The following is a 22,710-nucleotide window of genomic DNA, read 5'->3' on the forward strand; positions in this document are numbered from 1 at the left end:
CGCATAGCTCGTCTCCTGCAGGGCGGCTTCGCCCGCCGCGTGGCCTGGCGCCCACGGCGGTCGGAGTGGTTGAAGCGCAGTGCGAGAGATGGCGCTAGTGTTGCGCTGCGGCGGGGTTACTTAGGCGCAGGAAAGAAAGGCTCTTGGTCTTGAGCGGCGGACTGGCGCACGCGCCGGACGTTCCGCGTGCGCGCCAATCCATGCTTCTGCGAGACAGTCTCGCGTGGCCGCCTTGGAACGTGCAACCATTCGCGTGACAACACGTGCGAACGACCAGGCGTTGGGATCCAGCATGGGGCGAACATATTCGCTCGCTATCCGGTCGCTCGGTGAGTCAGACTTCTAGATTTGTCGCGCGCCCATCGGCATGTTTTGTGGATAGCAACTCGGCTAGCAGGCATTGATCTATGAAAGGTGCAATAAATGCCCTTGTGATTGTTTGCACTACTGTGTTGTCGTTCCTTTGTCCCAAGAGTACGGAGGAGAACCCCGTATCTCCCACAAACTTCACTTCCATTACCATGATAATTGCAGAGCCCAAGTGACAGCAAAGACATGTTGTTGACACCTGACATCGCACATACTATTCAGCACCTAATTTGACACTGGCTAACTAAACCCGACTTCTAATTAGACCGCTTTTCAAAAGCTCCACTCAGGCCAAGAAATTCCTTTAATCCAAACATTGGTTAATTTGAAATAATTTTGCACGTCCTGTCAATCGCCAAATTTACGGAAGTCAACTGCATCCACATGATATCGGTACAAACAATATTCAGTTATACACAACTACTGCATAAACAAATGCTCAGTCATAGTTATAAAAAAAAGCAATCTCACAAGCAATCTGGTAAAGCACAGCTAAACTACCTTTGACTGGAAAACAAACAACACACAGCCCTGTACATCAATCTAGGCAGAGTAACTGCCTAGCAAACAGGCAATTAAAATTTAAGCAATTGAGTGCCAGAGTTTGTCTTTGCTATGTCATGCTCGGCATTGTGCTAGCAATGGGCTCTTTTTCTTGGTGCAAGATTAACTATGCTCCCTAGTCAAGTTGCACAACAAATGCATTATTACAGCGCCGTCCCAAAGCGAATGAAGTCAACAAGAAAGAGAGCCAGCACTCACCGGGTGTGCCCATGTAGCCCTGACGGCCGGGCCGGTCCATGTCCTCAAGCGAGGCACCCACGATAGCCTCCCCTTCCTGTACCACTCCCGCTGGCAACGAAAACACAACAAACAAATTTAAGACTTCTGAAAGGCTGGTGGCACGTGTGATATTGAAAATAAAAAAGATGTGACGTAAAGAGCTTGCAATCACAACTCGAACGAAACTTTCTGTTGGGCGAGGTGGCGCTTGCATGCCATGGCACAGTCGGTGTGAAGAATACCGGCGCGAACAAAAACGCACATGAACAACTGCCATGGTGGTTTTCTTGTGTCTGTATTCTTTGTGCCAGCTATACTATGGCATGACTTGTACAATCTGCTGGGAACTACTGACAAGGTGCCTTGGGCCTACACGCAAATATTGGCAAAGCAATTTTATTTTTGAACCTTTTTAGCACTTCTGAGACTGCACTAGCAGCTGAAGAAGTTGCTATCGAGAAACATAATGCTGCCAAGCCATCTCTTTAGCTTGTAGTCTGTCTGCAAACAAGACATGAACTAAACAAGTCAATTAGCGCAATAATAAGACACAGACACAAGAAAGGGAGGCAAAGACAAGCGCTTGTTGGCAAAACCAACTAGCCCAAAAAATAATAATTCTAGAAGACACGAACTAGCTCGTGTGAAATGACAAAATAGCGCCAGGAAAAAGAAGTAACAAAAGGTAAACTGCTATGTCCCGTATGCTTCCCTTCGTACAATTTTACTGGGTTAAGGTCCTCTGTTAAGTGCAGGTGTATGCCTTAGACCTCAACCCTTAGTTCTCTTTTCTAAAGGAAACTGTAAAGTGAATAAACTATCATCATTTTCTGTTTATTGTTTTGTCACCACGATCAATTGCATTGTGATGAGAAAACAACACAGCCTGTGCAGCTGTAACTTGTTCTCAACATATTTCTATTTTTGTTCTTATTCATCCCTTTGGTTACTTCAGCTGCCATGTATAATCCTTCCACGGCTTTCCGGGATGGCTTAGCGATTTCACAGCTACCTCTGCCGGCCAGAAGGCACAGGTGATCACGGGACCTGCAACTTTTTGTTTAACTGTTCTCCCCAAATGCTTTATCATCCTGAGGGAAGTCGGGGTGCAGCGGGCTGCCCTGCTTACCAAGCATGCGCAGTATGGCCGCAAGAGCCTGCTGCTGCAGCCTCTGCTGCGCCTGGGCGTGGCTCTCTCCTAGCGCCGCCATGGCCGTCTCCTGCTCCTGCCGGTCACGCGCCATCTCTGCCTGAAGCTCTTTCACCCGCTCTTCCAGGCTCTGGTGTTTCATACACGCACACAAGTGACAAACATAAGGCAAGTGAACACCACTGCTTCTGGTCAAACTGAGTAGCAATTCCAAATGTGAATGGGAAGTGAGAACACGGGGGAAAACTCACAACAGGGTATTTTTAGCAGATGGGGCTAATGTTACCGTCATGAAAAGGAAAGAGTTAGCACCCATTCAAACTGTAGTGTGACACGACATAGAAAACCCAAAAAGGTCTTGAAAAGAAAGGCTCGAAGGCAAATGAACATATAGCATGTGTACGAGGCTCTCTACCAGGGTTCTACCATCACTCTGGTTTACCGCCAACTGCTCCGGTTGACTGGTGAAAATTCCTGGCTTTCCGATTTCTTTTTTCACGATCCATGGGTGTCCTTTTATCAAGTTGGGAATTATTAGAAAGAAAGAAATTAGTTGAGAAAACTACACTTTTCTAGTGCGCTGTCGCCAAAAATCGGCTAGAATATTGGCTGTTGAGAGACGCCATCGCACTGCAGAGCATGCAACCAGCACAACTTTCCTTTGGCGCAATGCCGCCATTACTGAGCCATATTAAGGAAGAGAGATGTGAACTGCACATAGCCACAGCATCATATTTCGCTGCGCAGAAGTAAAAGCAAAGGAAGCCCATGAAAAATGGGAAAAGTAGCGTAACGATTCGCCAGTGCTGCCACGCGGACACAGATTTGAATTGCTGGTGCATGTTTTGCACAAATTATGACAGCAGAAAGCTATGCATTTCTTTGTCCCAGTGAAAATGTGCGATCGCAGTAGGATGCTACGTCGTTAGCTCATGTTTCATTAATGCGCCCAAAATAAAAAATTGGTGAATTCCCAATTCAAAATTATGGAATGGTCTTAGAGAGAGAGAGAGAGAGAGAAAGAGAGAGAGAGAGGGGGGCTTATTTGTGTGTGTAACACCCCTCTGGTCACAAGATGTCAACCTCTCAAACATCTCTGGGGAGAACCTTGCTCTCTCTACTCTCCCAGGAACTCATACGGGCCTCTCTTGTGGCTTCATGCTACAGTATGGTGGAAGCCAATGTTTTCAATTTGTTGGTTATTACACGAGTCCATGGTTAAAATACTCAGTTTACAAAGAAGGGACGAAGAAGACAGATCCAGCACTGTCTGTCTGTCTTCTACACTGTCCCATCCCTTGCACTGCTTGTTTTATAGGAGTAGTCACATGACATTTTCAACTTTTCTTGTGTGTTAAATAAAGGACATGATTGTGGAAAACCCCTGCAAAACGTACTGGCAAGCCTCGGAACGCACCAAGCAATTTGCTGTAATAGCTTTTTACGAACCGGTTTCGGTTTCCTTTGAGATGTATGTGTATAAGTTGTGACGTCGTGACACAGAAGGCGGCTATGTGGGAGCAGGAAATCGCACTCACTCAAGCATTTGTTCCAGTTCGCTCGGTCGTCTGCTGTGCTGCTACACACTGCATGCACCAATGTAGCATTATAACAAACGTCCGAGCAAGCCAGAGTGAATGCCAAAATGTCACGGCGTTCTGTGCCAAAGTGACCACCTTTTGCACCACAACGTCACGGCACACACACATGCACCTCTTGGGTATTTGCTTGTAAAGTGCTTGGTGCATTCTGAAGCTAACCAGTATATTTCGCAGGGCTTTTCCAGCTCCAAGACTTCTAAATGAGAAAAATAAATAAGACTTTAAATATTGTGTCAGTACTCCTTTTTAACTGTAAACACAAACCAACTTTCTCTTTTTGTAGTATTACAGAAATCACTGCATCATTTTACCTCTACCATTCCAGGCCACCTGCAAGTTTAACACATTCCACCTAATGCACAGCATACATACCACACCTGGCAGATTGAATGAGTGCTCACAAAACTGGCAAGTGCTACCGCCAGAGGTGATAACAGAAAGCGATTAACATTGTTCTGAAATACCCTAATACTTGGAAAACGGCTGCAGGTCCAGGGAACGGCACAGCAATGAAGCTGGGCTGCATCTCAGGGGGTGTCACTGCCTAGGCTGATGGACGCATCGCAGCAAAAAATTGCAGCAGAAGCCATTTCTGATGGCTACCTATGAGAATGTGACAGCATTTTAACGTTACACTGCCTTTTGACACAATTCATAAGTTTGCATGCGTTCATTGTCTATAGATTTATAATGGCTATAGTGATTCTGATGCTACATAGATGATCACGTCTACAAATGATGATAACACGTCTTCCAAATTTCAAATTTCATTTATTTCTTGTGAATATGCGACCAATCACACCTTCAGTCCTTGGAGTGGGTATTACATCAGAGGTTAAATCTACAACACCAAAGAAAGGATTACATATTTTGTGATGCCTCTTATAATTGAAGCCATTAATCATTTGGTGAACTAGGAGGGTAAGGTTATAAATGCTGCTATTTCTATGGGCAAAGCAAGTCTATAGAGGAGTAGTACTAGAGCACACATATTGTAGCCACGGGGTTCTTTGTTCAAAACCACATAGCAACAAAATGTGTTTTTCTTTGTTTTTTGTTTTTCATTTTATATTGAGTTCAGCATCACGGTCAGATAGCAAGCCAGATTCAGAAAAGTGGATGGGGGTACGCAATGAAATGCTTTTGCATTTAATATCACGTTTCAAAATATATTTTCATACAACTGTACAGGACTGACTATGGAGGTGAATTACGTAAAAAAAAATGAGCCTGCCTCATACCTGAACTATTTTGACAAAGCACCTACCACGTAGGCTACTTAGGCACAACTTTGAGGCCCCACAGATTCAGCAAAGTGGGCAGGGGTCCGCAAAGAAGTGCTACAGTGTTTAAAATGGACAGTCGCTGCAAAACATCTGCACAGCTTCTGCCAATGCAGCTGGCCAGCTCCACAGAAGCTGGCCAGCCAGTTCACCACACTGGGACGAGGAAAGCAACAAAATGAAACAAAGAAAGAAGAGAGCTGAGAGCGCAGATGGCACGTACCGTGATCAGTACACACTCCTGGTGCAAGAAGCAAGGCAAGCGTGGAAAGCGAGGCAGGTTAGGGTTGGGGAAGAAAGCAGAAAAGACAGTGTGCACCACTTCAACAGAACAATGCTACACTGCACCGTGACAAAGCCTGCCCTAACAACCTGTCTAGGCAGTTATGCACAACAAGCACTGCAGGAGCCAAATGGTATCAAACGTTGCATGATTAAGGGACCAAAGTATGACAATCTGTTCAGACTTAAGCACTGACTTGCTCAAGCTTCAATTCCGTGCAGAGGTGCATTTGGTTTAATCTCAGGTCTAGGAACAGTAATTTCTTACTTTGTTCAGTATAGAGAAAGTTGTCGGTAATGATGCCACCAAAAATATGTGTATTTTCTAGCAAAAGAACGGTCTGTCGCTTTTCTGACGAAACGTGATGCATGCTGTGTTCCAGCTGAACAATGACAGGCATGTGTCTTAGCAATATGCGTTGTTGAGTGAGTTTTTAGAGGGTAGGAACGAGCACAAAATTTGATGGGGCAATAAGGGAGGATACAGGACAAGTACTCTGCAGAGGGCTTCTCATACAGCGGGCCCTGTTACGTGCTCTATAAGATGATGATGATGAATATGGTGTATTGTGGCGCAAGGGCCAAGTATGACCAAAGAGCGCCAGTGCTCTATAAGAGCGCCTGCCTTTTATCCTGCTTGGCCCCAGACAACCTGCAGTTGAGATTTATTCTGGATCAAGCAGGCAAGCATCGCACCCTCCAAAACATGCTATAATTAATATCAATATTTGTACTAGCAGGTTTTGCAGAAACAATTCAAAGGTTTCTAGAACTTTCAAGGCTCTGACAAAGCCTTTCCAAGGATTAAAGCACCATTATGCCTGCCTGCTTGAGAACAAAACACTGTCTTAAACAATGAGCAAACCATTTTTTATTGAGCACAGATGCTCGCTAAGCCTTCCTTGCCACCTACCACCACAAACAAGATGGCTGCCTATGCCAGAGATGCTAGTAAAATTGGATTGGCTTGACTCTTGGATTGCACAAACCTTGTGACAGACAGATAAAATCCCCTAAGTACCTTGTGAAATTTAAGAGCCTTCAAGGCTTTGAAAATGAGTTTCATGTTCAAGGGTTTTCAGTGGTTTCAAGCAATACTACAAACCCTGCAAAATGCACCCCAGAATGTGCAAAACTTGAGAACAAACGAGTGAATGGCTTAAACAAAAGAGCCAATCATACCTGTATCATTGATCAGTGCAACATTCTGTATGAAACGTCATGCCTGATACTGCAAAGCCACTGAAGACACGTCAGCAAGCTTGACACACAGCTGGCTAAGCCTGCTAACTTTCCTGAAGACACTTCTGCAGCACTACAGAACTGCTGAGATGGACTGCTAGTGAAACACCGTGTGGGCCATTTGAACCTGGCGTAGCACTGAGGTACGTTACTTTTTTTTTTTTCTTTTTTGCTGCACACTGTATTCTCAGTGTGCAGGCAAGAGCACACGATGCTGTTGCCTGCAGCAAAACTGCAAGGTATACAAGTCCAGCATGCGGCTTACATACAAATCGCAGCTTCCTGTGCGACTTCACAGCAACACAAAGTGCATTTTTTCACAACAAATCTGTCTCGCCCATTTTCTTTGCAATAATAATTATGCAGGGTTGCTTATTATAAAGCTTTGAGTAATGTTATTTAGGTAGATTATACATCAATTTTTATTTATTTTTGTGGTATTAACTATGTACGCAGGTTAAATGTGAAGGCAGTTATAACTGCAAAAATATGCATCCAGCATATTCTGGTTGTGAAGCATCAGGTTGCCTATTTATATCAGCCAAAACTGTGACATCTATTTATCACGCATGTATCTGAACACCATGTGTTACAAGGCTATACATATATAACTCCAGTCCATTGCTGGCTTGTGAAGAACCACTTTATTTTGCATTTAATACCCTGAAAATTTCAGGGTAACGTCCAAAAACCTAGTTTGTATATGGTGGCTATTAGAGCTGACAAAGATATGTTTAGTACTTGCTTGAATCCTTAAAAATGACAAGGTAATTCCTGTTTATTCTGGAAGAGAAGTGAATACAAAGCAAACAATGTCATAAAATAACACAGCCACTTAAAGTAGGCTTTACGTTATGCCATCACACTACTTGGCATTTGTACGGTAGCCCTGAACAGTGGTGTTGTTCATTTGAACATGAACCTTCGAGCATCTGAATGATTGAGTTGACTGCTGCCTCATTCCAGGATAAAGTGCAACAAACTTTATCTAAAAGGTGCAATGACAAATTAAAACCTCAGGATGTCTAAAGAGTAACTTTTACCAAGTGCAGAGGTTTCACAAGCAAGAAAAATGAAACACACATACGACAGTATTGACACCACTACCTTGACAATGCAGAACTAAATCTTGATGACATCAGTGTGATTTATAAGTGCTAAAAAGCAGTCAGCCACTGAAACACAGCTATGAACATACTACATTTAGACATGAAAGAAGATGAACATTGGCCAATTTTGGTGGATTTTCCTACAGAACTAAACAGTGCTGTTTCTTTTTACAGCTCTGTCACTGCTGTATACCACATATGTAGCACCATATCTGTGTTGCCTTCTTGACTCACTGCAGGCTGTGATACTGAGTAGAATAAAATCTTCTGAGATTACAAAATTCTCATATGGGCACTGGGTCTAGTCCCATTTCTTCCCCCAATCTGCTCTCTTCAACTGAGGCTTTTCGGCAACAAAGCCCTGTATCCATAAACAAGTATCAGATAGACTGAGATGTTCTCCATGATGAGCAGTTCTATTACGAGTACAGTACACTTCTGTTTTCATAAAAAAGCGCTAAAGACGAAGATGAAGGAACACATACGACAGGACTGGCGTATGCGTTCTCGCCCAAATCAAGGTATTATTGTATACTTCCGTTTTTCGATTTCGGTTGATTCAATCCCGACCAAATGTCCTGGCTAGCGCACCTGCATTTAGTGGGTCCAAATGTTGTTTATTTCGATCCTAAACTTGGCCTCCGAATTCAAACTTGGCCAGTCAGCATGCAAGCGCCTGATCCCTATGGTGACACCAACAGCGACACCTTTACTGGCAATGTCTGTCTCGGTAGAGCTTAAGGGACAGTGATTGTGCTGAACACAAGTAAAAAATCTACCATCGAAAATGCCTACTTTCATCCTGCCTTAGGAAGATTTTCAAGCAATGACAGTAGCTCACAAATCTGATTACAGTATTTATTTGATTCTAAAGCGTCTTTTTTCTTTTTTACCATAGAAATTGAACTAAAAGCCAGGTTTGCAACGTTTGTGTGCTTTGCCGCATAACACGACTGTATTGCGGAAAAGCTCACTCAAAACCGCGCGGCAAAGCTGACTTTAGGAAGCCTGTCGCCCCTGTGCAACACATATTAGACCTTGCAGATATTTCTTGCTAAAAAATCAGATGCACATTAGATTTCTACTTTGCTTAGAAGCTTTAATGTTATCTTTACGCTAGTTTTCTACTTTGTTCCCACAGAAGGCGGGCGTGCATTTGATTCGGGGGCATGTTAATATCGAGCAAGTACCACCAAATTAATTTAACAGAGGTGTGTTTAGATGTTTTTTTCTGCATTTTGTTTAATTCAACTCGCGGGATAATTCGCTCAATAGCTCTTTAACTATCGTCAGCGATTCCTACTACAACGAGTTGCTCTAGGAGCATGTCTACACTCTAGTACTCCTTGGTAGAGGCTGAAAGTGCCTGATTATAAATAATACACCTGGCAGCATTGTAGGTTAGACATCACCAATGACAGATGTAATGCTAGGAGACAGGAAGAGGGCTTATGCATAAGAGAGCAAATGCGAGTGGCTGATATCCTAATAAAAATAAAGAGGAAAAGATGGAGCTTGGGGCAGATCGTGTAATACATGGAGAAAATAACAGGTGGTTGGTCAGAGTAGCTGAACAGGGTGCCACGAGAGGGGAAGCGCAGCCAAGGAAGGCAGAGATTTAGGTGGTGCGATGAAATCAGGAAATTCAGGGGGCACAGAATGAAGTTGGTCATGTGACCACATGAAATGGGTAAGTGGAAACTGCTGAGACACCTTTGTCCTGCAGTGGACATAAAGTGGGCCCGATGACAATCACTGGTGGGCATTGTGACTAACCCCAGTCACTACTTTGCCCAAGGGACACTTCGAACAAGACAGGAATGATAGAGGCGTAAGTTACCTCATTACGCAGAAAAAAAGTCAGGAGGTCTTTAGTACCATATGCTATCCCTTCAGCTATGTAAAATACTTGCCTTTGGTGTCCCTTTCAAGTCATCGGTGCACAATATGTGCCCCGCTTTGAACAAGCAGGTTACAAACAAGGTGGCCAAATTGCACCTGTACTCAATACAGTGAGGTAGAAGAAAAAATAATATTAATAAAACCGAGTTGTTCCTGCCATGCCAAGGGGACGCACCTGAACATTTTCCCGCAGGGTGTGGTTGTCCTTTGTCAGGGTCTCTGCCTCTGCCCCTTGGGCGGCCAAACCACCGAGTTGTGCCTCGACTGTCCTCTTCTCCTCACGAGCCTGCCTCAGCTGCTCACCTAGATCCTGCGAGGTTGAAGAAGGTCCAGAAGGACAGAGAATCGGACAAGTTATTGGTGATTGGAACAGGGTGACGGGGCCAGAATCAACAAAAGTAGGCAACAACACACAGTGCCAACTAATGACTGAAGTTTGAGACAAAGCAAGAACTGTAGAACAGCAATCAATCATGAAACAAGATGTCACAGGATCGCAATCCACAAAATTGACATGACACGAAGTCATCAAATTGCACATGAAAGCAAACAAATATACAGTGGGCCTGAAATTTCCACAAAAAACAAGAACAGTGAAAGACAGGAGCAAGACAATGTGGCCGGTTTCTCTGCCTTTCCTTTCATCTTTTCTTTTGGTGCATTCTTGTTTTGACTTTTGTTTTATACAGTTCAGAACAAGGTTATGCATGCTATTGATGTTCGGGCACAGAATAATCAGCACCGGCTGTCTGGCATTACTTACATTTCTGATTCAACGTCAGCCACTAACAGCACCCATGTGCAAAATGGTGGTGAAGCACTTCCTGGAAGAGCCACCCCCCCACAACATCTCCAATAACCCTAAAAATTTCTGGATGGAACCCTTGTGCACACCTATTTTTAACACCACTGAGCCTCCACAGTTATTCAGCAAGCGAGGGTGTTTGAAGCTCTCAAATGTGGTTAGTTGTAGTGCATTTGTATATCTCACCGAAAGGCAAAGCATGAATATCCCCGACAATTTCTAGTTTTACAATCTCAGCCGAGTGTACGTCAAACAGATGAAGCAACTAAAATAAAAAATGTCAGAACAGCAAAATAGCGAGATGTTAAGGGCTTGGGGAACAGCTCACCTGACGTACTTTCTCGGCACCCTCTGCAGCCACCTTTGCTGATGAAAGCTGCTTCTCGATGTCAGCTTTCTGCAAACAACACACGATGTTAATAATCAGCATCAACTTTTAAACATGCTATTTGGGCATGTTTTTCAACTGGCAGCGTCAACTGGAACATGCTCAATATGAGCAATGTGCTCTGTAAAGCACATGGGATGCTAGCTTACATTTCCCAGCATTTTTTTACCTCAATTCTTCCGTTGTTGTTCACAATGTTTTAAATCAAGCATATTTTTCAAGTGGCTGGATAGGCGCTTTCCAGTTATGCCAGAAAATAAATAGGTGATGTTCTCATATGTGATGTCCCTGCAGAGATTTCTCACATGGAGCCCACATTCTATATACCTGACAACCCCCCCCCCCCCTGTAGAATTAAAATTTCGTAACCCGCTCTGCAACTGTACAGCAAAGCCTCTATTTTGGATTTCATGGAACCGGAAGAAATGTCCAAATTAACCAAGCATAGAATTATCAAGGGCATAAAAAAATATACAATAAACAAATGCTTACTACGTCAACACGCTTTTATTTACTGAATGAATCGGCAAGTCCTGTTTCTATTTTGCACAAAAGCAGTGGGGAAGCTGCAATTCTCATCATGTCACGACTGATTAGTCCTTGCAGTGGTGAAGGCCTCGTGACTTCCTTTGCAGTGCAACCAGGGTGTGCGTTTTCATCTGACACAAGCTTTTCGATCAGGTGCACATCCCGATTATTCTTATACCAGTGAGATAGTCACCAACAAACCACCCATCCATCACGATATAGCCGGTGCTCTTCATCCTCAACGCTTCGACTGTGTTTGTGACATCGCGCGTAGTCGTTGCAGTGAGTCAAAATGAAACTACTGTTTGCCGCAACCACAGCAGATAAAGTCACTGTCGCCATCGACGTGTTCGTGGATGGTGACCATGCTGTTCGGAAGGCAACGTGGCCAGGGAGTGTTATGCACCGTGGTAAACGAAAGAATAAAGGCTATAAAGACACAAATAGCCACGAAGCACTCCTGCATTCCTGTTGTTCACGTGCTACTGTAATTACTCCATTGTAACATGAGTTCATTTTTCATCATTTTCGTTGCTTGCACTTAACCCTCACGTTACATTCAAATGAAGGCAAAATTGACTATTTAAAATAAAGTTTTCTAAATCCTGTGCAAGTTTGACGCACATGTCGGGGATGCATTCGGTGCTGAGTCGCACAAAATTTTTCGGAAGTAAAAGTACAGTCGCCGACCGATTTTCCGGACTCCAAAAATTCGGACATGCCCGATTATTCGGTCAGCTTCGCGGCACCGCCATTCTCCCCATAGACCATAATGTATAACAACTGCCGAAAGTTCGGACACCTTGCAACCTCTTGTCTGATTTTTCGGACACTCCTTGAGCCAACTCGATCGAGGGCATCATGCACCGTCTCTGACCGGCGCATAGTTCGACTTGCTGAACGCCATTTTTGTTTTGAACGGAGCCTCCTTGCTGCCCCACGAAGTGGCGCTACTGGCAATCCCCGCTCATCATCATCGTTTCTGCCTGGTTCGATAGAGTGGCCGTACAGCAGTTCCGGTTTCAGCTTAGTAAGCCATGTCAAGACAATCCAGCAGCTGATTTGTTTCTTTCGCGCACGACGCTGCGAGCAGGCCAGGTTTTTCGTTTGTGCAACTGGTGTCGGCACGGTGGTGTTTGCTTTGTGTGCTGTGTCGAGGTTTCGGTGATCCAACGCGGCGTACGGAAACATCGCGTCAAGTGTCTAATAGCGCCGACAGTGCCCGCGCAGGCTGCGCTGGGGAATGCCGTCATGAGGGTGCCGGGAGGCGTAAGATTTGTCGCCTTCCAATGTGCTCCCTACTGACGCAGAAAATGTTCTGCCGAGACCTGCGCAGTGGTTGCATTGCGATTCTGGACACCGTCTCATTTGACAGTTTCACAGGTGCTGACACTGCTGTACTGACATGCGCAGAACTCGACGACGGCGAGATCATTCGTCAGGTTTCTGCTGCGCCGCCAGACGATAACTCGAGCTGGAAGATGACGCACCATGTGCTACGCTGCTGTCGCATGCGGAGCGTGCACAAGCAGTGACTGTGCTTTCAGCCGCCTATAGTGACCGTACGACCCTCTTTGAGATTCAGGCTTATCTGATTGCGCGTAAACCGAATAGCGTGCAACGGTGCACTCACGATTTCTTCAAGCCTACTGCCGAGCCCGAATAAGTGCGTGGAAATAAAGGATTTCATTTTTTTTTCTTAATCTGCTTTTTCGGACACCTATTTATTCGGACATTTCCGCAGTCCCCGTGAGGTCCGAATAAATGGTCGGCGACTGTACCTCCGAAAGTGATCGCCCGAATACAGCCCAAGGAAAGCACCGCCTGCTCAGATGATGATGAGTGAACAAAAATGCTTCGAAATTGTGGTCTTTTGAATAAAGGTATAATTTCGTTTTCCGTTCATCTTGTGTTACATTCACTGTTTCGTGTGACCGGATAGTCAACGCCAGCATTACAATTGCAGCCATGTTACATTCCAGTAAATACGGTACAGTAAAGCCTTGATATAACAAAGTCCGTAAAATCGCCAATTTGCTTCATTAATTTCGTGTTGAAATTCAACCTGTTATGCAAATAAGTACTGTCGCCGGTCTATTTTTCTAACATGGAAAGGGGTCGCAGGATTTTCTGAATTATCGCACAATCAAAACAAGCAAATCTGAATGACAAAACAATTCATTTGGATGAATTTGGAAGTCTGCGACAAATGACATGGTTTCATGCCATATCAACGATATCTTCACACAAGCGGTACGAATTAAGCAATGCCAGCTCGCTCCCCTCCCCTTTCCCTTTTATTGCACAGGGAGGTGGTACTTGAGGGTGAAGTCACCGCCGTTTTTGTCTCAGCCTCGCACACTTTCACTCACACCTAAAGCACAAAGTCTGTGGGGCGTGATAGATCTTATCCCACTTCTCATGGAACATGATGTGACTCCACCTCTGCGGTCTCGCTCTTGTCGCGTGGTGCGTGAGTGGAGAGGCGAGTTTGCAAGCAACCCCTTGCAATTCAACGATTTGACCATCGGCGTCCGCGGGAGTTTCCATTTATCGTCTCGCATTTCTTTGGTGCGGAAGTGAAATTTCGTTATATTGAAATCGCCTATAAACATACTTCCTTATTTTGAGGTTCTAATTACATGGTGTTTATGGACAAGAGGTGATGAAAAGTTAAATAATTTGTTATACTGAAGTTCGTTGGATCGAGGTTTAACTGTATTTCCGCTCACGACTATGGTGATGCGGACCCCGCCGCTTCATTTCAGTTGGGCGCTAGCGGCGCTTTTGCTCTACTGCGTCACACATTTAAGGCTCTCCGCAGTCACTGAGCTCCGAAAGTTGTCCGAATTAACCTGTGTATGGCCAAATACGTCCGAATTAATGAGAGTTTGATTCCATTAAATAACGCATATGCCTGCCAAGACCAAAGGACAAGCCCAAATTATCCAGTTTTCTTAATCAACGAGGTTTGCATTTCCCAATTCTGAAGACTGAAAGGATATGGCGAAATTTTCCGTGGACAGAATTAATTGGCACCTGAAGGGGATAAACCAGCTAGCCCACGCAACAGCGTTCCTGGCCGGTAAGCCAGCATTTCATGAGACTAGCTCCACAGAGAGCCAATTAAAGAAATAGTAAAGGAATGAACTGAATCTATATAGATTGTTAGATTACCCTTTTAGAAACTCCCCACTATTTTCTTCTTATGCAAGAATGGCTAGATGCATTGCAGAGAGGCGAATGAAGGACACATGAAATATGTGGTGTTAAAATCACGCTGAGTACTAGCGTATCTTAGGTGTTGGAAGTGCCTACGGTACACAATCTACTACTTAACTGTCACATTAATGCCTGCCTGTAGTGCTCTTTCAAAGGTATTTGCAGCACGAGAAATTAAGCAAAGATATACAAATACAGAAACAATCAGATCGATGCAGCAGCGAAAGGTCACTGACCGCCCTCAGCAGGACAATGTGCTCCTCCCGAAGCTTGTTGTAGACTTCCTTCATTTTGTGGAACTTCTCCTCATTGCTCTTGGCCTTCTCTGTGGACCGGGAGAAGCGCAAAGCAGGGGTCAGCAGAAAATTGTGGCAACAGCGAGATCCAGAAGAATCATTGCGCTCAAGCAAGTACCAGAAGGAGAAAACACTGCCTCACAGTGCTTAAATGTCCCGATTTTATACACACCATATGGGAAATTGTGATGTCAAGGTTTCCCTTCTTAGTCACAGACTGTAATTGTGAGTCCCACACCATTAGCTCTCTAGAACACAGGCTGCTAGTCAAAAATGCCCCGTTCATCATCGCCACAACTGAAGTACCACCCACTGCAAGATATTCGACGCCCGACTGCCTAAAGATACTGACACAAGCCACCCTCACACACTCATGATGTACAAATCTCATTTCGCCTTTCTACCTAGCTCTTTGTCTTTCAGCACTTCATCTTCCTAGACTTGCCCTTCTGTTCCTTGATTTGCTCAGTAAGTACCCTGCCCTTACTTTTAAAGCAAAGTGAAGTGGCGTATTTTCCAGTGGATAAGACATGGTTTCTTTCCCCGAAATTTTTATCAGTGTGTCTTGTACAACAGTGCATCTAATACATGCATAAAACCAAGTGAGCTGGTGCGCACAATATGTGCATGTTTTTCCGGGTGACAAGAAATTGTGCACGGCAGCATTCTGAAAGAAATCAAATCTTGTCTAAACAGTGGAGCAACCGTGGCGACAGATGCCAGCTTTGAGGACTTTGCCATGTAGGCAGCGCGGCTAACGTAGCACGGCCTCCGTGAGGAAGGTGCCTTTATTATCTGAGGTCACATCTGCTAGTTTGCTGTCATAATGTATCTTTTTAAAGAATATGTTAGACCCATGGGTTTAACACAATAAGTAAGAAAAAGGTACCACAATTTTTCATTGTTACTGTGTTATGACCAACATCGGCCCGTGAAAAAAAAAGGAAAGAAAAAAAAAACAATGTTAAAAAGAAAGAAAGAAGAACAATGCGGTTATCATTATCATCAATCACCCATGCGAGAAATCGTGTTCAGCAGTAGTTCTATAGTCGCCGTGCTTCCAGCTCCTGGTCGACATTTAGCTTTTGTATGTGTTTCAGGCTCGTGATCGTTACTTGTGTGTTCAGCATGAGCCATGCCACAGAGGCAATGCCAGCAACTTGCTTCAGGATGCTTACGACGTCGTGCAGAAGTTATTCAGAGGCCGCGACAGTAACCCAGCGATGCTGCTGGCTTAGGTGGCTTTACTTTTTGACAGTGTAGCGGAGAATGAGGCCTTTGATTACTTCGAGTTAAGTGGAATAAATGCCAGTTTTCTGCGCCTAAGAGGAGCATTGGCTCAAATTTTACTCCGCGAGAATTTACAGCTCAAAAATTTTGTTTATGGAAATTTAGTGTCCCGAAATGAGTGAGTACAACATTTCACAATGAGTGTACAAACACATATAACCATATTTGATCATGCCAACTGAACTAAAATTGGTGCACCTTATGCACAGGTGCGTCTTATATATCAATTTGTCTGCATGGAAACAAAGCACTGCATGAGCGGAGGTCTGTCTGCAGTGGCTGCTGTGAATTTCACCCATGCAGCACAATTAGCGAGGCAGTCGCACCCCACTTCACTCCGCTTGCAATGTGCTGCACGAGACAGATAATCTGCACCAGCCAATACATCACGGAATGAAAACACATATAGAGCTGTGCTCAAATTTCGCATTGGGGAGTGTCACAATCGTCAGTGATTTTTTTTTTCTCTGAAAGTCGCAAGAAGTGGGGACACTGTCTTGTACAAAAGTATGACTTATACACGAAAAAATATAAGTACCTTGTCTCTATCAAAAAAAAAAAAAAAGAATAGGAGTTATGTTCTTCCAGTACTTATAAATACGAATATAAAAGATTTCCTTCTTCCTCCAAAGAAAAAAAAATAGGATAATGAAACTGATCACCAGCAATGCCTGTAGAATAATTCTCTTAAACAAAATTTGCTAGCTGCATTCTCAGATACATTCACACCATCCAACGATGCTGGTCTGAGCTGCAATTTTGCAACACATGCATATACACACGCACACATACTGGAAGCTTGTAAGACAAAGACAACAAACAGATTCCAAGCTCTTACTCTCAGCCTCCTCGGCTTTCTTGGATGCTTCACTACCTGACGAGGCTGTTGTCTGCAATGCCTCCGTCTCCTGCATGACAAAAGGCCACACATCCATCTCTCTGACTACAGTGTTTCAGGAATCACCATAATAAACTGAATTCATTTATCCATCACATGCGCAGTAGCAGCCAGAAGCCCCAAGAGCGGTAGTGCATAGGAAAGGGCGAGATAGTGAAAAAGACACCATAGCAAGAGGATTAATGTAAAGATGGTTACAATGATGGGAAGTTGGAAAGCACTACGGTGGAACCCCAATTACATTACTTTCTCGGGACCGGGAAAAAGTGTCGTAAAATGCGGGCATCGTAAAATCCGAACATAAATTATGCCTATAGAGATACTACTTATTTCACACGATGGACTTCAATGTAAACTACCAACATACTCTGCAGGGCTTGGAAATCCAAACTGCCCAAAAAGTAAATGCGATAAGAATTAATGCTGCAGTACAGGTACCAATCATGCTTTATTCAAACGAACCTTTACGGCACTCCACTGCCCACTGCCGCGATTCCCGCCAGCCGGCGCGAACATTAAAAAACGTTGGAAATTTCTTTTGAACCTTGTTTGATCCGTGAACCAAGAGCTTTCGCTCGAGTTGGGCAACGTCCAAAAGGAGGTCCTCTGCAGCGTCGCATGAACAGATGAAGTTCCGGATGCAGTCTATGCACCGTAGCACCTCGGTGAACGTGCTAGGCACAGGCACAGCATCTGTGGCGTCGTCGTTGTCCTCATCTGATGTCACAGCGGTGTTGGCACTAGGCAAAGCCTTCTCACTGGTGTCATCCAGCGATATTTCGCCGCAGATCGCAACATTGTCATCGGCCTCCACGTACTCGGCGAAGGTCGTGGTGAGGTTTAAACCCTCGAAATTGTCATCGGCGAAGCCTGCATCGGCCTCGAGCGGCATTGAGGTTGTTGAGTCCCCAGCAGAGAAGGCAGTCTCTCGCTTAAAGCCACAGTGCTTGAACGAGTCAGCGATTGTGCTTCACGACACTGTGTTCCACGAACTGGCAATAAAATGCATGGCGTTGAGCACAGTGATCTTTTTTTCCGACTCGCTGCACTCTATAGCTGCCAGCCGACGCTGCACTAACCGCTTCCAGTACACTTGCTTGATGCACTTAATGATGCCAGCATCCAGCAGCTGCAGCCGGCTTGTGCAGTTCAGCGGAAAAAGAAACAACCTTTATGTTCCTCAGGCTGGGCGTATCGTTTCGTTGTCCAGGAAAAGCAATATTTTCTTCGCCTTAGCACCTATTTTGTTATCCAGCTGCTGCAAAAAATTGCTGAAAAGCGAAGACGTCATCCACGTCTCTTTGTTGAAGTTGTAGCTGCACAGCAGCATCTTCAAGTTCTTAAAGCACCGTGGCTTTGCAAACTTTCCAACAATGAGCATGGGAAGCCTCTCGGAACAGTCCTCATTAGCACAGAAAAGTGCCTTTACACACTCTTTACTACGCTTGCCACCATGACAGCTGTGACCCTTAAACGCAAGGGTTTGCTCGGGCTGCATATGGTAAAAAATGTTGCTCTCATCGGCGCTGAAAACGTAGCAGGGCTTGTATGCAGTAATCATCTCCGGCAGCGACTCCATCCACTCATTCACCATCGAAACGTCCACAGAAGTGCTTTCTCTGCAGGAGCAGCTGTACACAATCCTGTTTCGTTTTTTAAAGCAATCCAGCCATCCGTTCAATGCCAGAAGGTCCACCTTTTTCTTTTAGAATGGCACCGTCAACATTGATCACAGAGCTCTGTGCTTGATACAGCCACTTGACAAAAACATTTTCTAACTTCTCATGCTGTCCTTCTTTTGGCGCTTTCCGCTTGAGCCCGAATTTGTTGGCATTCTGCAATATCACCACTTTGTTTGCCAGGATCGTCTTAAGCGAAGATTCGGGTATCTTAAGGTCCCGGGCAATGCAGGCTTTCGTGGCTCCATGCCACTTTTCCGCTTCCTCAATATCAGCTTATCGCCGAGCGACAGAACTGTCCGCTTTCAGGACTTTGTGCGTCGCGTTGCTCCACACAACTCAAAACCTTCGCTGAACGCTGGTCGCTAGGATTATGACAAAGAACACGTGCGATAAACCTAGGGCTCTCCGTGCTGCCTTGTCTGCAATCTGCTGCTGGGAAACTGGAAGGAGAGAAACGCTTCCCCAACACGACGAGAGGCGACGCCGCCAAGAAAAGAGGGAGAAAGTGATTGTGGAGAAGAAAAGGCGCTATTTCAGCACAGCGGGCGTCATGGGCGGCTGCTAGTGGAAGGGAGAGAAACAAATGATGAGACGAGGCAGGGAAGAAAGCTGCACCGGAGCGAACCGGTCGAGCGGCGTCAAGCGCTCCGCATGCGGAGAGACTGAGCGAGGAAAGAGACCCGCGGCACTTTTCTTTCGTCCGCCGCTCCATCCCGTGCTTCGCGAGGGTCGTCGTATAACGCGGGTCCGGCGTAAAATTGCATCGGATAGCCGGCGTTTTTAATGCATTGCTTCTAATGCATTGCTTTGCCGAGACTGCGCTAATCCGTCGTAAAACCTGGGTCGTCGCAAAATCGGGGGACATATAACCGGGGTTCCTGTGCACACTAATCTACACCATGTTCTGTACATGTTCCATCCATCAGAAATCCTACTGGAAACATTACCTAGTTTTACGTGAATTAGATAAAATGAAATCTGATAATAGGTGTTCCGACACTTAACTTCAACATACTGACAAAGCCATGTTTCTGTTGAAACAACCTTCACATTTCTTATCGCTGACAGGTAGTAAAATTATTGCATGATCACTGTCACAGGAAATCGTGCAATCTACAAGATTCACACTTCTATAAATAGCTCTCAAGAGTGCATGCGTCAGTTTTCTGCAGTATATATTGGTCGCAGCAAATACTTTCTGCAACTCCAGATGCCATACACAGTAGAACCTTGTTCATACATTTTGTAAAAAAATGAGAGAAAAAAAGCTTACTAACTGGGAAAATGTAGGATCTGAAGTCACTAAAAATTTGGAAGACTTAACTGTAGTTAGCCTCTACAAATGCAGAGTGTTGGAACATGAGACGCCAATGTGCACCAATTTGGTGGGACTTGAGGGGTCCGAGATGCTCATGGTTTTTGCGGCTTTCGCAAGCTTATGTTCGGGTTCCTCGAACTTGGCCTGGGTCAGCAGCTCCTTGGGGCGGAGCATTTTGGTTTTGATGTGCCCGCTTGGCGAGAATCATTGCTGCACGACACGCTGACACGTACCAAGCTAATGGGACCCAAGCAACCCAGCCCGAGATGGGCGTTGTCATATTAATGCGGAGATGGGAAACCGAAACGAAATTGATCTGGTGGGCAATGCCAGAATACAATGCCATGATGCTGTTGCCAGAGCAAAACATGACACTAACTTCACACCGCATGCAGCAGGGAATGGCAGCACGTTTGGGTTATCGCCTATTATAAGCCTGCAGTACGCTTCCTACGCCACATGTGCTGTAAAATAGATAGCTGAATATGCTGATCGCAATGGGTTGGCAGCGATAACTGCGAATGGCAATGTGCAACGACCCGTGTGGAATAATGGGATAGGAAACCAAATAGGAATAAGAAATCGAGTGTGTACCAACATTTTCACATGACACAGGTGGGCGAGTATTGCAGCAAAACTGCAATTGAGGTCCCCTACTGCTCTAGATTGCATGTATCTCGCATGTTTACTTGTTTACATAGAATCCAGTGGTCAGGAAACGTATCACGCGATCGCAGTTTGGCGATATACTGGATGTTGGTGCCGAAAGATTTGTTTTCTGGAAACGAAATGAAGCATAACTGTACTGGGTCACCGTTTGCATTCTCAACCGCAAACATTGGCGTTGGAAAATAATACGAAACGAGATTGTACCAACAAGGTTCTACTGCAGTACACATTTTTTGGGGGGAACTGATGACGAGGACACCCCACGTTCAAATGCATGCTGATTCAATGAGTATCACAGGAGGCTGTCTTCTGCAGATCTATCTAAAGTGAGTACAAAGTGACCCACAAGACACAATAACCAGCATTGCTATAGAGCCGTTCAGAATGGTAATGCTCATCAAAACCGCAACAAGTAGATCGGACATTGTTGGGAAATTCTGCAATTCTAACAAAATGGGCTTCCCAAGAGAAAGTGCATGGAGAACACGTGAGAAGTGGTAGTCAAGCGTTTGCACCTTGTTCAGTTGCCGGATGGTGCGCTCGTGCTCGGCCACCTGGGCCTCGAGGGCCACCACGTGTCGCTTGAGATCGTCTATGTACCGCTGGTCCTCCAGCTGGACCCGCTGCAGCTCCATCCGCAGCTCAGAGTTCTCACGGAGTAGCCGCGCTATCAGCCGATCCCTGCATGGCAAGACACGAAGGTGTCGGCACTTCACATGTCACCCTACGGTTTAGGTGTGCAACACTGCACCATCACGACCAACCGAAACACGAGTTGAAAAATAAGAAGTGGAACAGCTATTACAAGATATAGGTAGAGAATAAGACTTTGCACCACTACAGTGGAATCTCGTTGATACAATTCTGGTTAATGCGTTTTTAGGGAGAGTACGTCTTTTCTTCTTTCCGGCCAACGTCCCATAGGAGCAATGTATCTTAATATGGTTATTTCGATTGCATTTTCACTTGAAACTAGATAATACGACTGAAGAAGTGGGCTTTTACTAGTATTTTTAAAACTCATAGTTTCATATTCCAGTGTACTAGCTTAAATAACATTCCAATGACACACGAACAACGTGTTAAGCCCCAGCCGCACTGGAGGAGAAACGCACACAGCGCGCCGCTGGTGGTAAAACGCTGCTGCGGCAGCACAGCCACATTGACTGGCGGTGCTCAGTTGATTGAGGAAACAGTGCAACTTCTTTTTTAAAATTCCAGATGAACTTTTTTTATGGACATTAAAAAGAAGAAAGTTCAGCTGACGAGCTATTTCAACGTTGCTGAATAAAAGTGCGTTGACTGTGGTTTGCGTGGCGTCGAGTGATGCTGCTCCGCATAATGTGTTGTGTGGAGCAATATCGCTTGACGCTACACGGACCTTTGCTATTGAGTTTGTCACCAAGTACGCGTATTATCACCCATTTTGGCGCTTGCTTTGAGTAATATATGGTTTTCAAATGATACGTTTTGTTTTCCGGTTCCTGTGAAGATTGTATCAATGAGATTCCACTGTACTTATCCTGTCCTAAAAGATGCTGTAATGCCCAAAATAAGCAAAAAAGTCAAAATTGTGTCGACATCGTACAAGCAGCTACGAGATTTTGCAATGGTATATCGCCGTGCAAACAGCAACATCTAATGCCAATTCTAATGTTAACAGCCTAAGTACTGCATTTAAAATATGAATTCTTGTAAGTAGCACTGGTCATGTTTCAGCCTCAGCTGAATGTAGTGAGCGACAGGTAATATTATACTACTGTAGCCAAGCAGTACTTGAACGAACAGGCTTTAGGTAGCCGGTGTGCCTCTAGGGCAAAACACGGCATGTCGATCATGCATGCCCTGACTTTGTTAACAAGTCAGATACTCAGTTCATGCTGACAGTGAGAC

General features: G+C 44.9%; 1 protein-coding gene across 5 annotated transcripts in view; it reads right to left on the reverse strand.

Moving 5' to 3' along the window:
• The window catches only part of Hip1 (Huntingtin interacting protein 1), a 127,644-nt gene that overhangs the window by 70,339 nt on the left and 34,595 nt on the right, over positions 1–22,710 (reverse strand). For 4 of the 5 annotated variants that reach the window (XM_055067398.2, XM_055067397.2, XM_055067395.2 and 1 more), the window contains exons 13-20: positions 21,333–21,498; positions 17,089–17,158; positions 14,901–14,989; positions 10,855–10,923; positions 9,897–10,031; positions 5,410–5,427; positions 2,282–2,432; positions 1,132–1,221 (exon numbers count right to left, since the gene is read on the reverse strand). In XM_055067398.2, the coding sequence (XP_054923373.1) occupies positions 1,132–1,221; positions 2,282–2,432; positions 5,410–5,427; positions 9,897–10,031; positions 10,855–10,923; positions 14,901–14,989; positions 17,089–17,158; positions 21,333–21,498 (788 nt within the window). The remainder of the gene's footprint in view (positions 1–1,131; positions 1,222–2,281; positions 2,433–5,409; positions 5,428–9,896; positions 10,032–10,854; positions 10,924–14,900; positions 14,990–17,088; positions 17,159–21,332; positions 21,499–22,710) is intronic. The other variant, XM_055067396.2, reaches the window with a different exon arrangement.

The sequence above is a fragment of the Dermacentor andersoni genome, chromosome 3 (genome assembly GCF_023375885.2).
Source record: "Dermacentor andersoni chromosome 3, qqDerAnde1_hic_scaffold, whole genome shotgun sequence".
Taxonomy (NCBI): domain Eukaryota; kingdom Metazoa; phylum Arthropoda; class Arachnida; order Ixodida; family Ixodidae; genus Dermacentor; species Dermacentor andersoni.